The following is a 17,671-nucleotide window of genomic DNA, read 5'->3' as shown; positions in this document are numbered from 1 at the left end:
CATACACATAAAATAATAACTTTAAAATAGTTGAAGGGGCATCTGGTTCCGCGAGACTTTATGTGACTCACTCAGCTGAGCAGAGTTCTTCCTCTGAGAACAGGGAAAGAGTGCTTCGGTAGAGAAAGACTATAGACCGAGAGTCAGTTACACAAGGAAGCTGGCAGGGAAGGCCTTTGAAGGCTTTGCTCTAGTGAGGGGTCTGCAGAAAGACTTCGGGATCCCATTATGGGAATCTAAGAGATGGCAGACAAGTTCTATCTCTGCGTTTGAAACTGCACACTAGGAACAGCAGTGTAACCACAGCTTAGCTCTTAGAAGACAGAAAGCAAAAATCCGTGTGTCCAGGATTAGGAACTGACTACTCTTACAGACGAGCATGCATGTAGCCAAGACACTTGGGCATCACGGTCTTCCTCCTCGTAGGAAGGCTTCACTTGATGAAACAAACAACAACAACAACAACAACAAAATACAAAAATGAAAGGGGGGAAAAGGAGGAGGAAATCAGGCATGACAAAAAGTTTATAGGTTTTTATGTAAAACATTTTAATTTTTGGGTTCAAGAGGGGAGAGGGGAGGGGCAGGATCTTGCTATGTAGCCCAGGCTGGCCTCACTTATAGCCCACCTGCCTTACTGTCCCTAGTATAGGTGTATGCCACCATGCTCACCATGCTGTTTGTTTCAAAAATCAAATAGTAGCCTTCCCCATAGTTGAGACAATTACTGGTCAGTCCTTAAATTTTGCCTTTATAATTTATTTTAAAGGCTATTTATTTATCTGTGTAACTATATGCCATATGTGTGGGTGCCTGCAGCAGCCAGAAGAGGACATCAGATCCCCTGGAGTGGAATTATTTGAGGTACCTGACATAGGTTCTGGGGTCTGAATCCAGGTCCCCTGCATGGGCAGCAACAGCCTTTAACTGTGGAGCTATCTCTCCAGCCCCAGATCCTTAGTTCTTAGTGACTACTGCTGTTGCTGAAGGGTGACTGACTGCAGGTTGGCCTGTCAGTGTACCACAGGGCCCCTCCGTGGCTAAGGAAATCCTGTGGAAAGTCTTGTCATCAGATCTTGCTCCCCTTCCCAGCCTGTTTTGGGAGGGTGTGTGCTGGGCACATTTTTAGTTCTCTGTCAGGTTATGAGAAAACTGAAGGACAGAGAGGGGAGAAGTCATGCCTGAGCAGCTGAGGCAGCTTGTGCCACCTGTGCAGAGGCGTGGAGAACAGTGGCTCTTCGAGCTGATCCACAGCCAAGACACTTGCTGCCCAGGGGTGGCTCGACAGCCTTCTGCCATGACTAGGGTCAGATGAAAAATGAAATTCCTCTGTTCTCTGAATGGGGGTAGTCACTGGACTGGGATCAGGTTTCAGGGATGCTGTCCCATCTTTGTTTGCAGAGAAAGAGCCCCAGGAAGGAAGAAAGTATAAAAGCCCACTCCTCTGGACCGCTGTGCCTGGTGTGGGTACCAGAACAGATTTGCAGCTTGAGCCTGAACACTTGCTTCAGTGCTCTGAGCCTGATAGTCCTCAAGTTCTGGCTGACTTCCAAAGCACTTACCCTTATCTGTTTCCTTGTGGTCTTCTGCTGCCTGTTTTTCTTGGCTGCCTGAGAGGCAGCGTGTGGTACTCCACCAGATGTTCATGGTGTGTTCTATGAATGCACATGTTCAGGTACAGAGCCAAGAAAATACTCAGGATGTAGATGTCTGCATTTCTGTGCCTAATGAAACTCTATCATCTTTTTATGATTTATTATGTTTTTTAAAATGAGTGTTTGCACTGCTCTTTAAACTAATAATTGATGTGCTATGGGAGGAGGCTCTGTGTGTGTGTGTGTGTGTGTGTGTGAAGAGGGCTTTGGAATTAAGGCATTTGTAAGATTACTGTGGGTGCTGGGATCTAAACTCTAGTCCTCACGATTGCCCAGCAAGTACTCTTAGCTGCTTAGCCATCCCTGCAGTCCCAGTGAGTTACCTTTTCAGCTTCTTCCTTAAAGAAATGAGGACAGGAATAGAGTTGAGACATGAAACCAGGCAGTCTGGCTATAAAATGTATGTTCTTTATCATTACAGTAGACTCAGAATCTTCTTCATAGCTATGAGTAGCAGATTATCTTTGTGGTACTAAGGAAAGAAAGTCTGTGCCTGATTCAGCAAGGCTGACTGAAGCTTGAATCCTGACAGTCTGAAAAGACGCATTTGGGCTAAGTACCACAGTGACTTACGGAATTTTTGCAATAATTTCTACCTCTAAAGGACTTGGGCTTGTTTGTTTGCCTTGCTTATTTTTGACACAGGGTCTTATTCTGTGGTCAGGCTGTCCTTAAACTCATGATGATCCTCCTGCTGTAACCTTGTGAAAGGTGGAAGTGGAGGTTAGTCACTCCACGCCCAACCTGAGAACGTGTGTGTGTGTGTGTGTGTGTGTGTGTGTGTAATGCACGAGCCTGCTCATGTGTGCGGCTTCATGGAGGCATCATCAGGAATCCTTGATTTCTAGACACCTTTATTGAGGCAGGCTTCTCAGTTAAACCCAGAGCTTGCTGATGGGGTCTAGGCTAGCCAAAAATCTCCAGGGATGCCTTGTCTCTATTTTCTGAGTTCTATAGTTACGGGCTGGCCACCACATATGTCGGTTCTTGGGATCTGAACTCTGATCCTCACAACTGCATGGCAAGCACTTTATCCACGAAGCCCAGTCTTGGACATTTTTTTTTCCAAAGTCAGGGTTTCCTGTAGCCCTGACTAGCCTGCAGATCTGTAGTGAAGTATGTCCTTGAGTTTTTGGTTGATCTCCTATATCCACCCTCCAAGCTGGGACTACAGGTGTGTACTGCCGTGCTGGTTTATATAGTGCAGGGGGATAGAACTCGGGGCAGGCTCTACATGCATCCTACAGATGCAGCCACATGCTCAGTCCTTGACACCATTATGTCTGTGCGCTGCAAAGCGATTTTTGGGATGAATGTGGGTGACATTTCGCAGGTGTGGTCCCCCTTGTTTTGTGAGTCAGAACCTCTCCCTAGGACTTAGGCTGGTTATTGAAGTAAACTGACTGGATCACAAGCTCTGGAGATCCTCCCGTTGCCTCCTTCCTCAGCACTGAGATTACAATCACGTGTTACCATGCTTGGCTTTTTATGTGGGTGAGCATCACTGAACTTACCTCTTCAGCTTGTTGTTATTTGTGGTTGGTTCTGTGTGCACCTGTGTACTGTGGAGGTCAGAAAACAATTTGTATGGATGGATCCCCTCCACCACAGGTCAGGCTTAGCAGTAAACCCCTTTACCCAAGATTTTCTAAAATACTTTTTTCCTAAAGCTTTCACACGTGTGTGTGTGTGTGTGTGTGTGTGTGTGTATAATTTTTTTCTCCTCCTCTTGACCCTCTTCTCTAAGACTTTTAAAGGGTTTTTAGTTTTTTTCAGACAGGGTCTCACAGTGTTGCCTTGGCTAGCCATAGGCTTAGATTTTTCAAAACCTCCTTTTATTAGGGTTCTTTAACACTTCAACCTCTCTTCTAGCCCACCTACCCAGAGGTAGGGGAAAGAAAGGTTACTAAGAAATGGGGGTTATGGACCAGTTTAGAGGAAGCTCTTTGGGGAGATCCCAGTGTTTGTCGTCAGGATATGCAGAGGAAACTGTGAGGCCCTGCCGAATCAGCACGAGTCTGTGGAAGCAGCAAGAAGCAACCAGAGTATCATGGGAAGTTCTTTGGTGAATTACTCTCTATGAAGTCATGACAAGCTAAGACCAGCTACGTGGTGCAAGGTGAACCATTGCCAAAGCCTGGTCACTCTGTCTGTGGGGTCATCTTTATATTCTTTCAAGACATCACAGGTCCTCTTACATGTCTGCATGATACGACACAACTGAATCTCCAAAGAAATCAGAAATTTTCACTTCAGTGACCTGGAACTTCGCTATGTAGACCAGGCTAGCCTGGAACTCAGAGATCCTCCACCCTCTGCCTCCTGGCTGCTGGAATTAAAGGTGTTTATCACCATGCCTGGCTCACGTGTTTTCTTTAGCAAAGTAATAAGAAGGCTAAACAGTTCATAGGAGGACTCGATATTTTTCATGTAAGTGCCGGAATAGTCTGCAGAGAGCAAGAACTAGTCTTTGGGATCACAAAGCTACAGTTTAGGGATGATCAGGCCTCTTAAACCTGTGCGTGTTGGAACTACCATGTTTTGTTATCAGAATTTGCAGAAGGGATGCTACTAAGGGGAGCCTAGTTTCTTCTAGTTTTGTCCCTTTCACATTGCATTTGGTGCTTACAGGGTGTGCAGCCTTGAGAAAGAATTGGTCCCTTGCCAGGATCTTTCTTCAGCAGCATTGAATGGGTACAGAATGTTTGTCTTTAGCGACCCAGCTAGGCATCGCAGGAAGTTGCTGTATGGTGGACATTTGACTGGCTTATCCTCTGAATCCAGTTTGTTCTCACTTAGAACAAAGAGGCAGACAGGCAGATACACACACACAGAGCGGGGGGTGTTATTATCTAGCCCAAGATATAGAGCATTACTGGTAAAAAATAGTGTCTTTAAAATACCTGCTTCCCACCCTCCTCTTGACAGCCACTGCCCTATATCTTATAGCCTTAATTTCCCATATAGTGTTGTAATATGTAACCCATTGTTAAAATAATTTTGTCTGCTTTAAACTTTCGTATAACTGGTCAGATTCTTTGAGAAGAAAAACATACACCTTTGTCTTAGTCAGGGTTTCTATTCCTGTACAAACATCATGACCAAGAAGCAAGTTGGGGAGGAAAGGGTTTATTTGGCTTACACTTCCATGCTGCTGTTCATCACCAAAGGAAGTCAGGGCTGGAACTCAAGCAGGTCAGGGAGCAGGAGCTGATGCAGAGGCCATGGGGGGATGTTCTTTACTGGCTTGCTTCCCCTGGCTTGCTCAGCCTGCTCTCTTATAGAACCAAGACTACCAGCCCAGAGATGGTCCCACCCACAAGGGGCCTTTCCCCCTTGATCACTAATTGAGAAAATGCCTTACAGTTGGATCTCATGGAGGCATTTCCTCAACTGAAGCTCCTTTCTCTGTGATAACTCCAGCTGTGTCAAGTTGACACAAAAGTAGCCAGTACAATTGACCCCTTGTCAACTTGACACACAAACACATCACTAGTAAGCCTCAACCCTTACATTCTTATTCATCCCCAAGATCTAAATAACTTTAAAAGCCTCACAGTCTTTACATATTCTTAAAATTTCAATCTCTTTAAAATATCCATCTCTTTTAAAATTCAAAGTCTTTTTACAATTAAGTCTCTTAACTGTGGGCTCCACTAACATTCAAGAGGGAAAATATCAGGGCACAGTCACAATCAAAAGCAAAAATCAATCTCAAACCGTCCAATGTCTGGGATCCAACTCACGATCTTCTGGGCTCCTCCAAGGGCTTGAGTTACTTCTCCAGCCATGCCCTTTGTAGCACATGTGTCGTCCTCTACGCTCCAGATGCCTGTACTCCACTGCTGCTGCTGCTCTTGGTGGTCATCTCATGGTACTGGCATCTCTAAAACACTGCGTGACCCCTTTAGTCCTGGGCCTTCAATTGCAACTGAGGCTGCACCTTCACCAATGGCCTTCCATGCCCTCTCACAATGCCGAGCCTCAGCTGCTCTGCGTGACCCCTTCATGCCTTCAAAACCAGTACCACGTGGGTGACCCTTACATATTACCAAGTCTCGCTGCAGCAGGAGTACAACCTTGGGTATCTCTGGAACACAGCCTCTTTGTGCTTTCAGAAAACACTTCCCAGAAGATGTTACCTCAGTGATGCTGGTCTCTTCTTAATCACCGCTAATTTCTTAGCTCCAGCTAACCAGCATCAATAGTCCCAGTAATGCAAAGTTTTTGCTTTAGTAGTTCTGGTATCTTGTTAATCACAGATGATTCTTCAGCCCCAGCTAACCAGAACTACAGAATCTTCACAATCAAAACAGCAATGGCCCTGAAAAGAGTCTTTAATTTTCCCTCTGAAATTTCACAAACCAGGCCTCCATCTTCTGCACTGTTTTCAGCATTATCTTCCAAGCTCCTACAAAACATCTGACAGAACTCTTAACAATGAATGGATATTCAAGCCCAATGTTCCAAAGTCCTTCCACAGTCCTCCCCAAAACATGGTCAGGTTGTCACAGGAATACCCCACTCTGCTGGTACCAATTTGTCTTAGTCAGGGTTTCTATTCCTGCACAAACATCATGACCAAGAAGCAAGTTGGGGAGGAAAGGGTTTATTCGGCTTACACTTCCATGCTGCTGTTCATCACCAAAGGAAGTCAGGACTGGAACTCAAGCAGGTCAGGGAGCAGGAGCTGATGCAGAGGCCATGGAGGGATGTTCCTTACTGGCTTGCCTCCTCTGGCTTGCTCAGACTGCTCTCTTATAGAACCCAAGACTACCAGCCCAGAGATGGTCCCACCCACAAGGGGCCTTTCCCCCTTGATCACTAATTGAGAAAATGCCTTACAGTTGGATCTCATGGAGGCATTTCCTCAACTGAAGCTCCTTTCTCTGTGATAACTCCAGCTGTGTCAAGTTGACACAAAAGTAGCCAGTACACACCTTCCTTATATTAGGCTTTTGTCAATATAAGGCAGGTGGGCATTGTATTACTTTTCTATTGCTGTGATAAACATCATGACCAAGGCAGCTTATAGGAGGAAGAGTTTATTTTAGCTTATAGTTCCATTGAGATAAGAGTCCATGGCAGGAAGGCTTGGCAGTAAGCCATAGGCGTGGTAGCAGGAACGGGGAGCTGAGAACTGGCATCCTCAACCACAGGCACAAAGCAGAGAGCAGACTGGAAGTAGGCAAGCCTTTGTACGTGTAATGCCCATCCCCTGTGACATCACTCCGTCAACAAAGCTCTATCGCCTAAATCTCCCCAAGTCACACCACCTAGTGTGTCAGGGTGGTGGTGGCATGGTGCATGCCCTCCTGCATATGGGAGGCCAGAGGACACCATGAGGGAATCTGTTCTCTCCACTATATAGATCTTGGGCATCTCTCAGGTTGTCAGGCTTAGTGGTTTTACTGGTGGCACCATCTTGCCAGTCTTTTTGAGACAGGTAGCCTTAGATAGCCTGGAACTCCCCCTCTGTACCAGGCTGACTTTGAACTTGTAGCATTCTTCCTGATTTTGACTCACAAGTATTAGGGTTAAGGCTGTGTGCTACTACGTCTGGTCTTTGTAATTTAATTCCAGTAATTACTGACATTGTTTTTTTTTTTTTTTTTTTTTTTTTTTGCCCAATGGTAGAAATTGCTGTTACATTTTGCTGTTGAAAGCTTTAAGCTTTGAGTCAGGCCAAGTGGTTGCTGGTGCAGGGTCCAGCATCTATCACATCCAGTGAGTTCTTAGTGGAATCACAGCCACAAGACCGGCAACCATCTCCGGTCCTAGACAGTACCACGTGTCCCTACGCAGCACCTTCCCTAGAAAGAGGCATTTTTTTCTTTTCATTTAATGGATGCTCACAATGGGCTCTGCAAGCTGCCCATTTGCAGCTGGCTGTCTGGCATACTTGACCACAGCAATCTACTAGTTGCTTCCATGAATGTGCACAACCGTAAAACCTCAAACAAATGTGAGCTAACAGAACTCGGAAGCATGAATTTTGGAATGATGACCCAGTTGGCTGAAGCTCTGTAGATACCAGTTTAAAGTTTTAGCCAGAAAAGTGGAACATGTTTGTAATCCTGACACATGGGAGGCTGAAGCACATGGATTTCAAGATAGAGGCCACTCTGTGTAACTTAGAGATACCCCATTTCTATCTGGCATCACCCTCCCCTGTGTGGAGGGAGGGAGGGGGAGGGAGTAAGGGAGGGGGAGGGAGGGAGGGAGAGAGAGAGAGAGAGAGAGAGAGAATGAATGAATGAAAGTAATAGTATGTGTATTCAATCTTTGGACTTCTTGGGAAATTGGATAATAAAACATGCTGGCATTAGTTTTTTAATGGGGACTTTTTCTTCTAAGTAACCTGGCCAGGGCAGGTACGAGCCAGTTTTGGGGGTGACCTGTTTTATGACAAGGTGCTCTGTTCTAGAGGACTTTCTTCATGGGCTAATCCTGATGGCTGTGGGTCTTCATGGCAGGTAGAGGTTGAGAGCTATGTCATGTGAGGACAGTGGACATGTTGCTGTCATCCTGTAGGGGTGGGGGCCACAGCTGCCTGAAATCTTTGGGGCCCTATGCCACACTTGAACCCTTCTCTCAGTCAGCCACATAGTGGGGTGAGTGCCTTCCCTGGGGTTATTTTAAGCTTGCTTTGACTCAAGCCAAGGGACTCTCAAGGGATAGATGAAGGGCATCTTCCTGTGCTTCTGCTTCCTACATCAAGCCTGGGACCCCATCAGCCTCCTTTGCTTATGCCATGGCATTCTGCTCCAGTGTCACTGCCTTGCTCTGTGACCTCCACCTGCTTAGTTAATGCTCTGCTGTGCCACTGAAGTCTTTTGCTTTTCATGGAGTACCATGACTACATTTTGAGTTTGCACCAGGCCCCTCACTCAATCTAAGTAGCTGATCTTGGGTTTGGGCGTGACCTTTCTAAAGCTGCTTTAAAGGCCATGCCCTCCGTATGTAGCCCCGTGTCTCATGGGTGTGCCTTCCACCTGAGAGGCTTGAGGATCCTCATGTATGCTGAGTGCCCCCATCACATGAAGTGTCTTCTCACTTCTTTCCTCTGGGCCTGTGGATGGCCAGGTGTGTAAGATGCTCAGTGATCGTGCACTTGTCTGCATGTGAGCCTCTGGGCTCACCCCCAGCACTGCCAGGATCAACACACCTGTTGGCCATATAGCTGGCCACTTGTTCTGGTCATTCTCAGTGACTCGCTCCTTTGAGTGAGATGCTACGTGGGATATGAGATAACAGCTCAAGGTTTTAGGCAATCCAGCAGGTCTCCCCAGGAATGGTTGAGCCTTCTCCAGTCTTCCGGCCCTGTTCTTGTCATTGTCCATTGTCCTGGTGACCTCCAGTGCTTCTAAGCCTTTTGTGTCCCACCTCCCTCCTTATTTCAATCTTGGCCATTCCTTTTCTTGTGTTTGTGCTTGTGATATCTCAAAGAGTTGTTTTTTATAGTCTCCTAGGCATTTAAAAAGCAATGCCCCATAGTAAAAACCAATATTAAATAAAGCACTGTAATAGTTACCTTCATCCAAACTTTGTTACTGTGCCATGGATGATGAACCAGAAGGCTAAACTGCCAAGAGTGTATTAAATTCTTTTCCTCTCATATTTTGGAAAACAGATCTCATGTAGCCCAGTTTAGCCTCCAGCTTGCTAATTGCTGAGGATAACTAACATTGGACTTCTGGTCGTCCTCCCTCCACCTCCTCAGTGCTGGAATTATAGGCTTGTGCCAATGCAGTCATTGAAGCCTTCTTGAGTGTTTCTTTTTCCTCTCTTTAACAGAAGTTGGTGACGTGGCAAAACAGTACCTAGAAAAAGGTCTTTTGGTTCCAGATCATGTGATCACTCGCCTAATGATGTCAGAACTGGAGACTCGGAGTGCCCAGCACTGGCTGTTAGATGGTGAGTGGGTGATGGGCAGGCTGGACTTGGCCACCCTTGATTGCTCTCATAATGTTTTTACAGTTTATTAGCTGTTCCTTTCAGCAATGATTTAATATTATAATTGATTTACTATTATAATTTGGCAACATGGAGCCTCTTAGTTTTTTATCTGCTGACCGTTACTGTGAAAGCTTTGACCAAGGGAGGCCTGTCACTGCTTTGGTTCACAATTCAGGGATGAACTCACACTGTGTATACCATGTTAAACTAGGAGGCTTCTTCATTCACTGGCATTGCAAAAATTCCAGCTATGAGTTTTCTTGTTTTTCCACAGATCAACAGAGATACGGTGTCTAAAAAGTCTATATTGACTACATAGGAAATGATTATAAAAATGGTAGCCTCGGTGTGAGGGCATGCATCTTATCTCTGCACTTGAGAGGCTGAGGCAGGGAATTACAGCAAGCTGTAAGTCAGGCTGGACTATAATACATACTAGGCCACTGGTTACAGAGTGGGGCCTTGGTGGGACAGTGTAGGGCTGTGCATATTTATGATCCAGCCATTCCATTCTGAATTTCTGCCAGGGCTGTGTCTTCAAGGACCCCATTTTTGGCAAATAGTTTAAAAGTTTGTTTCTTGTTTTAAGGTTTATCTGTCTCAGCAAAGTAGAAATCTGTGTAAAGAAATGTTTTTTAAAAGGCTGCAAATTTATAAGAGAAAACATTTTTTCTTCCTTCAAGGACTCAGCCTTTTACTGACGAGAGAGTTGGGTTAGTGTTTTTGAAAAGGAGAGTCGGCTCTGGACGGATGGCCCAGTGGTTAGCAGGTGCTGGTCTTGCAGGTTCCCTGCGGAGCACGGTAGCTCACGTGAATCCAACTCCGATTCTAGGTGTCCTAGTTCTTTCTGGCCTTCCTGAGCACCAGGCACGTACATGGTATACATGTGAACATGTAAAAGGACACATTCACACACATAAAATATAATGGACATCCCCCTGGTGAAAAATGTGTGGATTAAAAAAATATGCATTTGAGGGGAGGGGGATTGGATAAATACAGAGTCAGTGCAATGGGATTCAAAAAAGGCAAAGGAAGTCCTTTTTTGTGTGTGTTATTCAACTTTTTTTTGTTTTTGTTTTTTTTTTTTTTGTTTTTTTTGTTTTTTTTTGTCTTTTTGTTTTTTTCAAGACAGGGTTTCTCTGTGTAGCCCTGGCTGTCTTGGAACTCACTCTGTAGACCAGGCTGGCCTTGAACTCAAATCCGCCTGCCTCTGCCTCCCAGTGCTGGGATTAAAGGTGTCCGAGCCACCGCCCGGCATTACTCAACTTCTATGTCCCTGATCAAACAACCAAGGGAAGCATTTTAATGGAGAAAGACTTAAAATACCTTTAAGAGTTTCGTTATGAACTTTTGTACATAAATGTTTTGATCATATTTACTCTTGTTGTCTGTTGTCCCACTCCAGCTGACCCCCTTCACCCCCATCCCTGCTTCCCAACTCTTTTGTATGTACCCGGGTGCGTTTCATTAAGGAGCATGGGTGAGGGCAACTTAACCACCAGCTGCTCCACTGAGGAAGATGTCTCTTCCTTCTGGAGCAGTCTATATAACTGCCTCAGAGAGGGGCAGAGCCTGTGATCCTCCCCAGGACAGAACGCCATGGGCCCGATCTAGGCAGGTCAAAAGTGCAAAGGCCGTGTCATGCCTAGCTCTTAGGCTCCTCCCCTATTTCAGTTAGGATTTCCACTGTGATGAACACCATGACCAGAGGCATCCTGGGGAGGGAAGGGTTTATTTGCTTACATTTCCACGTCACAGTTCATCATAGAAGGCAGGCAGGGTAGCAACCTGAAGGCAGGAGCTGATGCAGAGGCCATGGATTTACTTGCATACTCGGTCTGCTTTCTTGTAGCATCTAGGACCATCAGCCCAGGAGTGGTACCATCCTCAGTGGGCTGGGCCCTCTGACATCAATCACTAATTAAGAAAATGATCCACAGGCTTGCTTGCCTAAAGCCCAATCTTAATGGAGGCAGTTTCTCAATTGAGGTTCCTTCTTCAATTCAGGTGATCTGGCTTGTGTCAAGTTTCCATAAATAGCCAGCACCTACCCGCTTTTCTGTGGTATTTTCTGAACCTTGGTGTGTGAGGTTGTGAGTGTGGGTGGGTTGGTAACACAGATGTCCTGTTTAGGGATGAACACTGAAGAGCCACTTATCCTTACAGCTTCTCCTTAAACAGTCACCCATTGCAAACAGAAGCGTCTTTGACCAGACCGGATGGCAGGACTAATCTGTGGTCGTAAACATAAATATTTAGAAGTCAGTTTGTCAGGCACATCATGTCCCCTTAGCAAAGCAGCAGCAATTGCTTTCCCACTGGGCTGTTGAACAAGGTTACAGTATTAGATGTGAATTCCCTCTGTAGATTGGACCTCAAATCCAAGCAGAAAGCAGTTGGTTACTCCCCGTGTAACTGTCATGCCACTATGATTAGTTGGCATAGTTTGCCCAATAAGTCACATGCAGGGGTCACAGCTGAATGACCCCTTCCCCAAATTGGCGTTCTAAGTGTGACCACCATTCATTTCCCAGATATTTTTTGTGTATTAGGAATGACCTCTGATTTTGCTAATACCTGTCAGTAATTCCTTTAAATGTCCTTAAGTTATTAAGGCCTCGTGCCGTGTAAAATAAAATTTGTGTACTTTTAAGAGATCATTCACTTATTAAACTCCTTAGAAGAGGTGGCTAATGGGTATTGCGGACAGCCAGACTGCTCCTGGCTGTGCATCCTTAGGTAGATCCCTCACCTCACCTGTTTGTGCATTTGACTCATCGCGGAGGATGGTCTAGGAAGGAGTTTAGGATGAACTGACTGACTGGATGAAAATGCTTAGGAGAGCAATGCTTAAGTAAATGAGGTTTTCCTAGTATTTGTCGGCTGGTGTATAGGGCCTGAATATTTAGGTTACTACATGAAGTATGAAGTTCAAAAATAGCTTGAAAAGATGTGGTCTAGCTGAGTTGCAGAGGCACGTATGGGCTGGGTTATGTCCTTTCTCGCTTGCGTTTCTCTTAGCTGTTCTCCGTCTTTTACATCACAGGACTGTTCTTAGTGAAATGCGTCAGTCTCCCAACTGACTTAGTCTACCCCCCCCCCCCCCGCCCCCCATCTCTCTTCCGGAAAGCCCATCTGGACATTTTCAGTTTTGATTTTTCTTCAAAGCTCTGGAGCCTGTCCATTTGGCACATTGAGGGTGTAAGGACCGCCCGGTCCCCACCTTCTGCTTTAGAAGCCTTATGTCACAGGCACATGCTTGTGCTCCGCAGAGGATGCGCCTGTTGAGTGTGCTAGAGGTGATTGGATGTGCAAAGGCCTGTCTTAGAAGGAATTCTGCATGACAGATGACTCATCGTCTCGGTCCATATGGCTTTGGAGAAGCATCCTGCTAACCGTGGGTGGAAGTCAGTGCTGTGGATGCGAGCCAAGGGAACAGCAAGTCGGTCAGAGAGATGCTGCGTGCTCCGACTGGGCCAGCTCCATCCTTGTTAAAATGTTCATCTCTGTCTGCTTCCACGGCACTTAGATAGGAAACACCTATTTTATTTTGTTCTCTTTTTGAGGTAGAGTCTCGTTAAATAGCTCAGATGACTTCACACTCACAGCAATCGTCTTCTTTAGCTCCCCAAATGCCAAGATTACAGATGTAAGCCACCATGGTAGATTTTCAAAATATTTTAATTTGGTGCATTGGTCAGCTTTCATTGCTCTAACACTGAGTAGAGCAGTGAATAAACAAAAAGTTGTATTTAGTTTGACGTTGTAGAGGTTGTGTTAGTTACTTTAGTTAGTTACCACAACCAGAAGCAGTTCTTGGAAGAATGAATTAGTTCGTGCCAGGGCTTTAGAGTCCATAATACCAGGGAAGACATGGCAGCAGGCAGCTGGGGTAGGAAGCAGAAAGATCACCCCTACAGTGTCAGACACAGAGCAAGACAGCAAACTGGAAGTATGCTTAGGCATCCTATATATCTGTCACCTTCCCAAGCAGCATCACCAGCTGGGGACCAAGTGTTTCAATGCCCGGGGTGTGGAGAACAGCTATTACTCAAACCACAAGGTCAGACAGCAGCATAGCGAGCGTCCCCTTGACTGCATCGTATCATGGCGGGCTGCGTCTTAGTAAGGGCACACACAAGGAGGTGCTCCTTGTTGGGATTCAGGAAGCCAGAGTGGGGAGGGTGCCTTGTTCCTTGATGTTGTGCACATTTCATGGGAATTAGTTAGAATCCTCAAGGACCATGTTAATCCTTCCCAAGAAAGGTTCACCACCCTCCATCTCTAAAAAGGTCACGTAATCGCATGCATTGTCTCGCTGGTAACTAAGTCTCAGCACACAGATCTTTGGGGGATGCGCACAGCTCATATCCAAATCATAGCATTAGTTTTCCTGGGGGAAAAAAGCATCCTTGCAGTTTGGAAAATAATTTTTAAGCTTTTTAATTCAAGATAAAGATAACTTGAAGGTTTTGTAGACAGTTTTCACTGGCACCATTTTGCTGGATTTTATGTTGCCTTTGGCATATAAGTATATAAAATAGGTACACAATGCTTGCGAGAGTGATATTCATCAAGCTAATGTTCCTGATACAAAAGCTAACTACTCGAGTTTGATCAGAACTCAGTCCTGTAAGTTGTCCTCTGACCATCACAGGCATACCCATTTCTGCCTCCTCCCCCAAATAAGTAACTGTAATATAACGTTCTAAAATAGGCTTACAGACAACACTTTTGCTGTTCATTCATGAGACAGGGACTATGTAGTGTTGGAGCTCTCTCTGCCAGGTTGGCCTCTAACTCACAGAGATCCTCCTGCCTCTGCCCACTGAGTGCTAGGATTAAAGACATGTCACACCACGCACAGCATCATTACGGTTCTTATAAGAAGAGAAACACTGCGGCTGGTTTCGGTGGCACACTTGACAGACGGTCAGTTCTGTGCCAGCCTTAGGAATATGAAACTATCTTTCTCCCTCTCCTTCCCCATTCGATCCAGGGTCTCATGGAGCTTAGGCTGTCCTTAAGCTGAGGGAGACGGAATCCCAATTCCAGTAGCCATACGCCTGCCATCATCTGCCTTGAGCACAGTGGCCTTCTCCGTGTAAAGACTGCAAGACTGCCGTGAGGTCACCATTGCTTGCTTGGATTCCTTAGACACTTGATTTTGAATTCAGAAACATTTTCTATTGCCAGATTTTTTTTTTTTTTTTTTTTTTTTTTTGCAGCCCCACAATCAGTTACATATGGGTTGAGACTCACATTTTAAGAAGCTGGAATTGTATTAAGGGGGCTGTATTGCATTGTGAGTACGAGCTCACTGGATCTTTCTGAAGGGATTTCTGTTTATTTGTTTGTACTCACTTTGCTGCGAAAGCCAGGGTATTTGCATTTACAGTCTTGCCTGGCATGCTTGTTTTCCTGGAGAGTGCTCTCAGACCTGAGGCATCCTGGTGTGCTTGCCCACCCACCTAGCCCTCAGAAGGAGATGCATGCCCAGACACTGGACCAGGGGTCCTTGGGCTGAGGGTTTCACAGTGCATTTTCGGTGTTGTTTTCAGTTGGTTAGACTGGGTTTGCCATCGTTCTCTCTGCATTTTCTAATTTCCTTTTCCAGGCTGACCTCTGAGGAGTGCTGCTCCCCACTGCGCAGCAGATGTCTACTGGGAATGAGCAGTACACTCACTGTTCCCTCACACCTTGTAGGGAATGCTCGGAGCTTCCCCTGCTGCCCTTGTGATTGTGTGTGATTCTGGGTGCTTGGTAGACCAGTTTAGGTGGCTAAGGAGTTGCTGTAAGGTAAAATAGAAAAAGTGTATGAGTGCTACCCCACCATGTGTTCCATAAGATGGTTCTGCATGTTTCTGAAGTATATGAAATCGGTTTGTAGCTGATTTTGCACTTGACTTGACAGTGAAGGAGAAAGCAATGGGTTTAGGAGGGCTATGACAGAGAGAGTTCCAGAGATAGAGGTGACCATGCTTGCCACTCAGACCTTGGTGACTTCATTGTAGTCCTTGGAACTTCCACGGACATGTGTGTGAGCACTGGAGTGTGAACATGCAAGAACACATGTGCACACACACACACACAAGTGTTAGAAGCATACTTAAGCTCTCCGACATAGCAGGGGTGGAAGGTGATGCCAACTTGTTAGATGAGGTGACATCTGTGTTCAGGGGACAAATAGGCTTGTGTTAGAATAGTCTCTGTCACACTCCTAGAGGCTCTGATACAGTGCAAGTTGTTTGACAGTTTTTCTGTCCCTAATGGCACTTAAATGAACATGGTTACGCCAGTGTGATGATGCACATTTTATATCCTCGCCCTTGGTGCAGAGGCAGGTAGGTATCTACGAGGTCATACACGGCATGTTCCAGGCCATCCTGGGATACATGGTGAAACCATCTCTTTAAAGTTTAGGTTATATATATTTTTTTGCATTCCTTTTTCTATATATATATATTTTTTTTTTCTTTTTTGTACTTAACATGTAGAACTTGAGAGAGGTGTCTCCTGTGTGTTTGGTTTTCCTGAGGGATCAGTATTTGTTTTCTGTTGCCGTGATAAAATGCCATGATCAAGAGCAAGTTAAGGAAGAAGGGGTTTATTTTAGCTTTCAGTTCCAAATCAACCAAGCTCATCATGGTGAGGAAGGCATGTCATGGCAGGGAAGCTGGAGGCCGGCTGATCACATTTCATCTGCATGTAGGTGAGGGAGGGAGAGGAGGGTAAGTCTCAAAGCCTGTCCCTGGGAACAGGCTAACTGCCACAAGGCTCTGCCTCCTAAAGTTCTATAACTTTCCCCCCAAAACCTGCCAGTTTGGGGACCAAGTGTTCAAACACTTGAATCTTTGGAGAACCTTTCTCGTGCAAATCATGGTGACCAAATAATGCTATTGGGTTTGGTTGCCACCCCATGGTTATTTTTATAGCCAGGTAGCCATGATATTATCCCCAGATGGGTAAATCTTTCAGTTTGTGCATTAAAAATCAATCACATTTTTGGGAGGTGTGTATGTTATTTTTTCAAGAGAGGGTTTCTCTGGGCAGCCCTGGCTGGCCTGGAACTGAGTCTGTAGACCAGGCTGGCCTCAAACTTAGATCTGCTTGCCCCTGCTTTCTGAGTGCTGATACTAAAGGTGTGATCAAGCCAAGACCTGTTTGATTCTACCTTTTAAGTTTTTAAATTTATTTCTTAAATTTATGTATATGTTTAAGTGTCTGCCACCTATGAGCATCTACCCGAGGAGGCCATGCCATCTATGAGCATGTACCCGAGGAGGTCAGCGATGTGCCATCTAACGTGGGCGCTAGGAACTGAACTCTGATCCTAGGAAGAACAAGTGCTCTCAACTGTGGAACCGTCTCTTTGGTCCCCAAGATTCTACTTTATAACAAGGTCATTAAATATCTTGATATTCTTGAGAAATCATCTTATTTCCATTTAAGTAGTATGCTAAGGGAAAGCACAGAGCTTCACACGGCGTCTAGTTTCATTGAAACCGGCTAATGGTTTTCTTTTTTTTTTTTTTTTTTTTTTTGTATCTGAATGTAATTTGTCAAAGTGAGCATCAGTCTTATATATTACAGAAAACAAAGAAGTGATACATTAAGGCCATCCAAGGTACACTGAAGTTATCGGATGCAAAATTACTTTTACAACAAAACAGATGAATGCATACTAAAAGCTAACAGGAACCAACTGGGATAAAATCAAGGTTAACAACCAGGATCAAAAGCAGCCCCACCTAAGGTCAGCTTAATCTTAGAAGTCAGGGGCAAGGGCTTCATGCCCTTGCCATAGTTGTAATTCTAGTCTATTGTTAAACCCACCATCAGAGGTCCTTTAGTAAATACCTGATTATGCTGTTCCTCTGGGGCATTGAAAACCATGCACCAGGGGAATTCCAGTCTGCTAACCCTTTCATGAATAATACTACAGTTCCTCCTAAAACCACAACCCACCTTCTTCCTAGGCCATTGTAAATTCCTGTGTATGGGAGAGAGTCGGCTATTGTTCTAATTATTTACTATGTAGACTAGCCCTGAGA

General features: G+C 45.2%; 1 protein-coding gene across 2 annotated transcripts in view; it reads left to right on the top strand.

Moving 5' to 3' along the window:
- Window positions 1-17,671, top strand: part of Ak4 (adenylate kinase 4) — a 63,028-nt gene that overhangs the window by 30,639 nt on the left and 14,718 nt on the right. For both annotated transcript variants that reach the window (XM_021160493.3, XM_021160492.3), the window contains exon 3: window positions 9,453-9,572. In XM_021160493.3, the coding sequence (XP_021016152.1) occupies window positions 9,453-9,572 (120 nt within the window). The remainder of the gene's footprint in view (window positions 1-9,452; window positions 9,573-17,671) is intronic.

The sequence above is a fragment of the Mus caroli genome, unplaced genomic scaffold, assembly GCF_978045245.1.
Source record: "Mus caroli unplaced genomic scaffold, Mus_caroli_1 scaffold_6, whole genome shotgun sequence".
NCBI lineage: Eukaryota > Metazoa > Chordata > Mammalia > Rodentia > Muridae > Mus > Mus caroli.
This window is presented reverse-complemented; position numbering and strand designations above follow the sequence as displayed.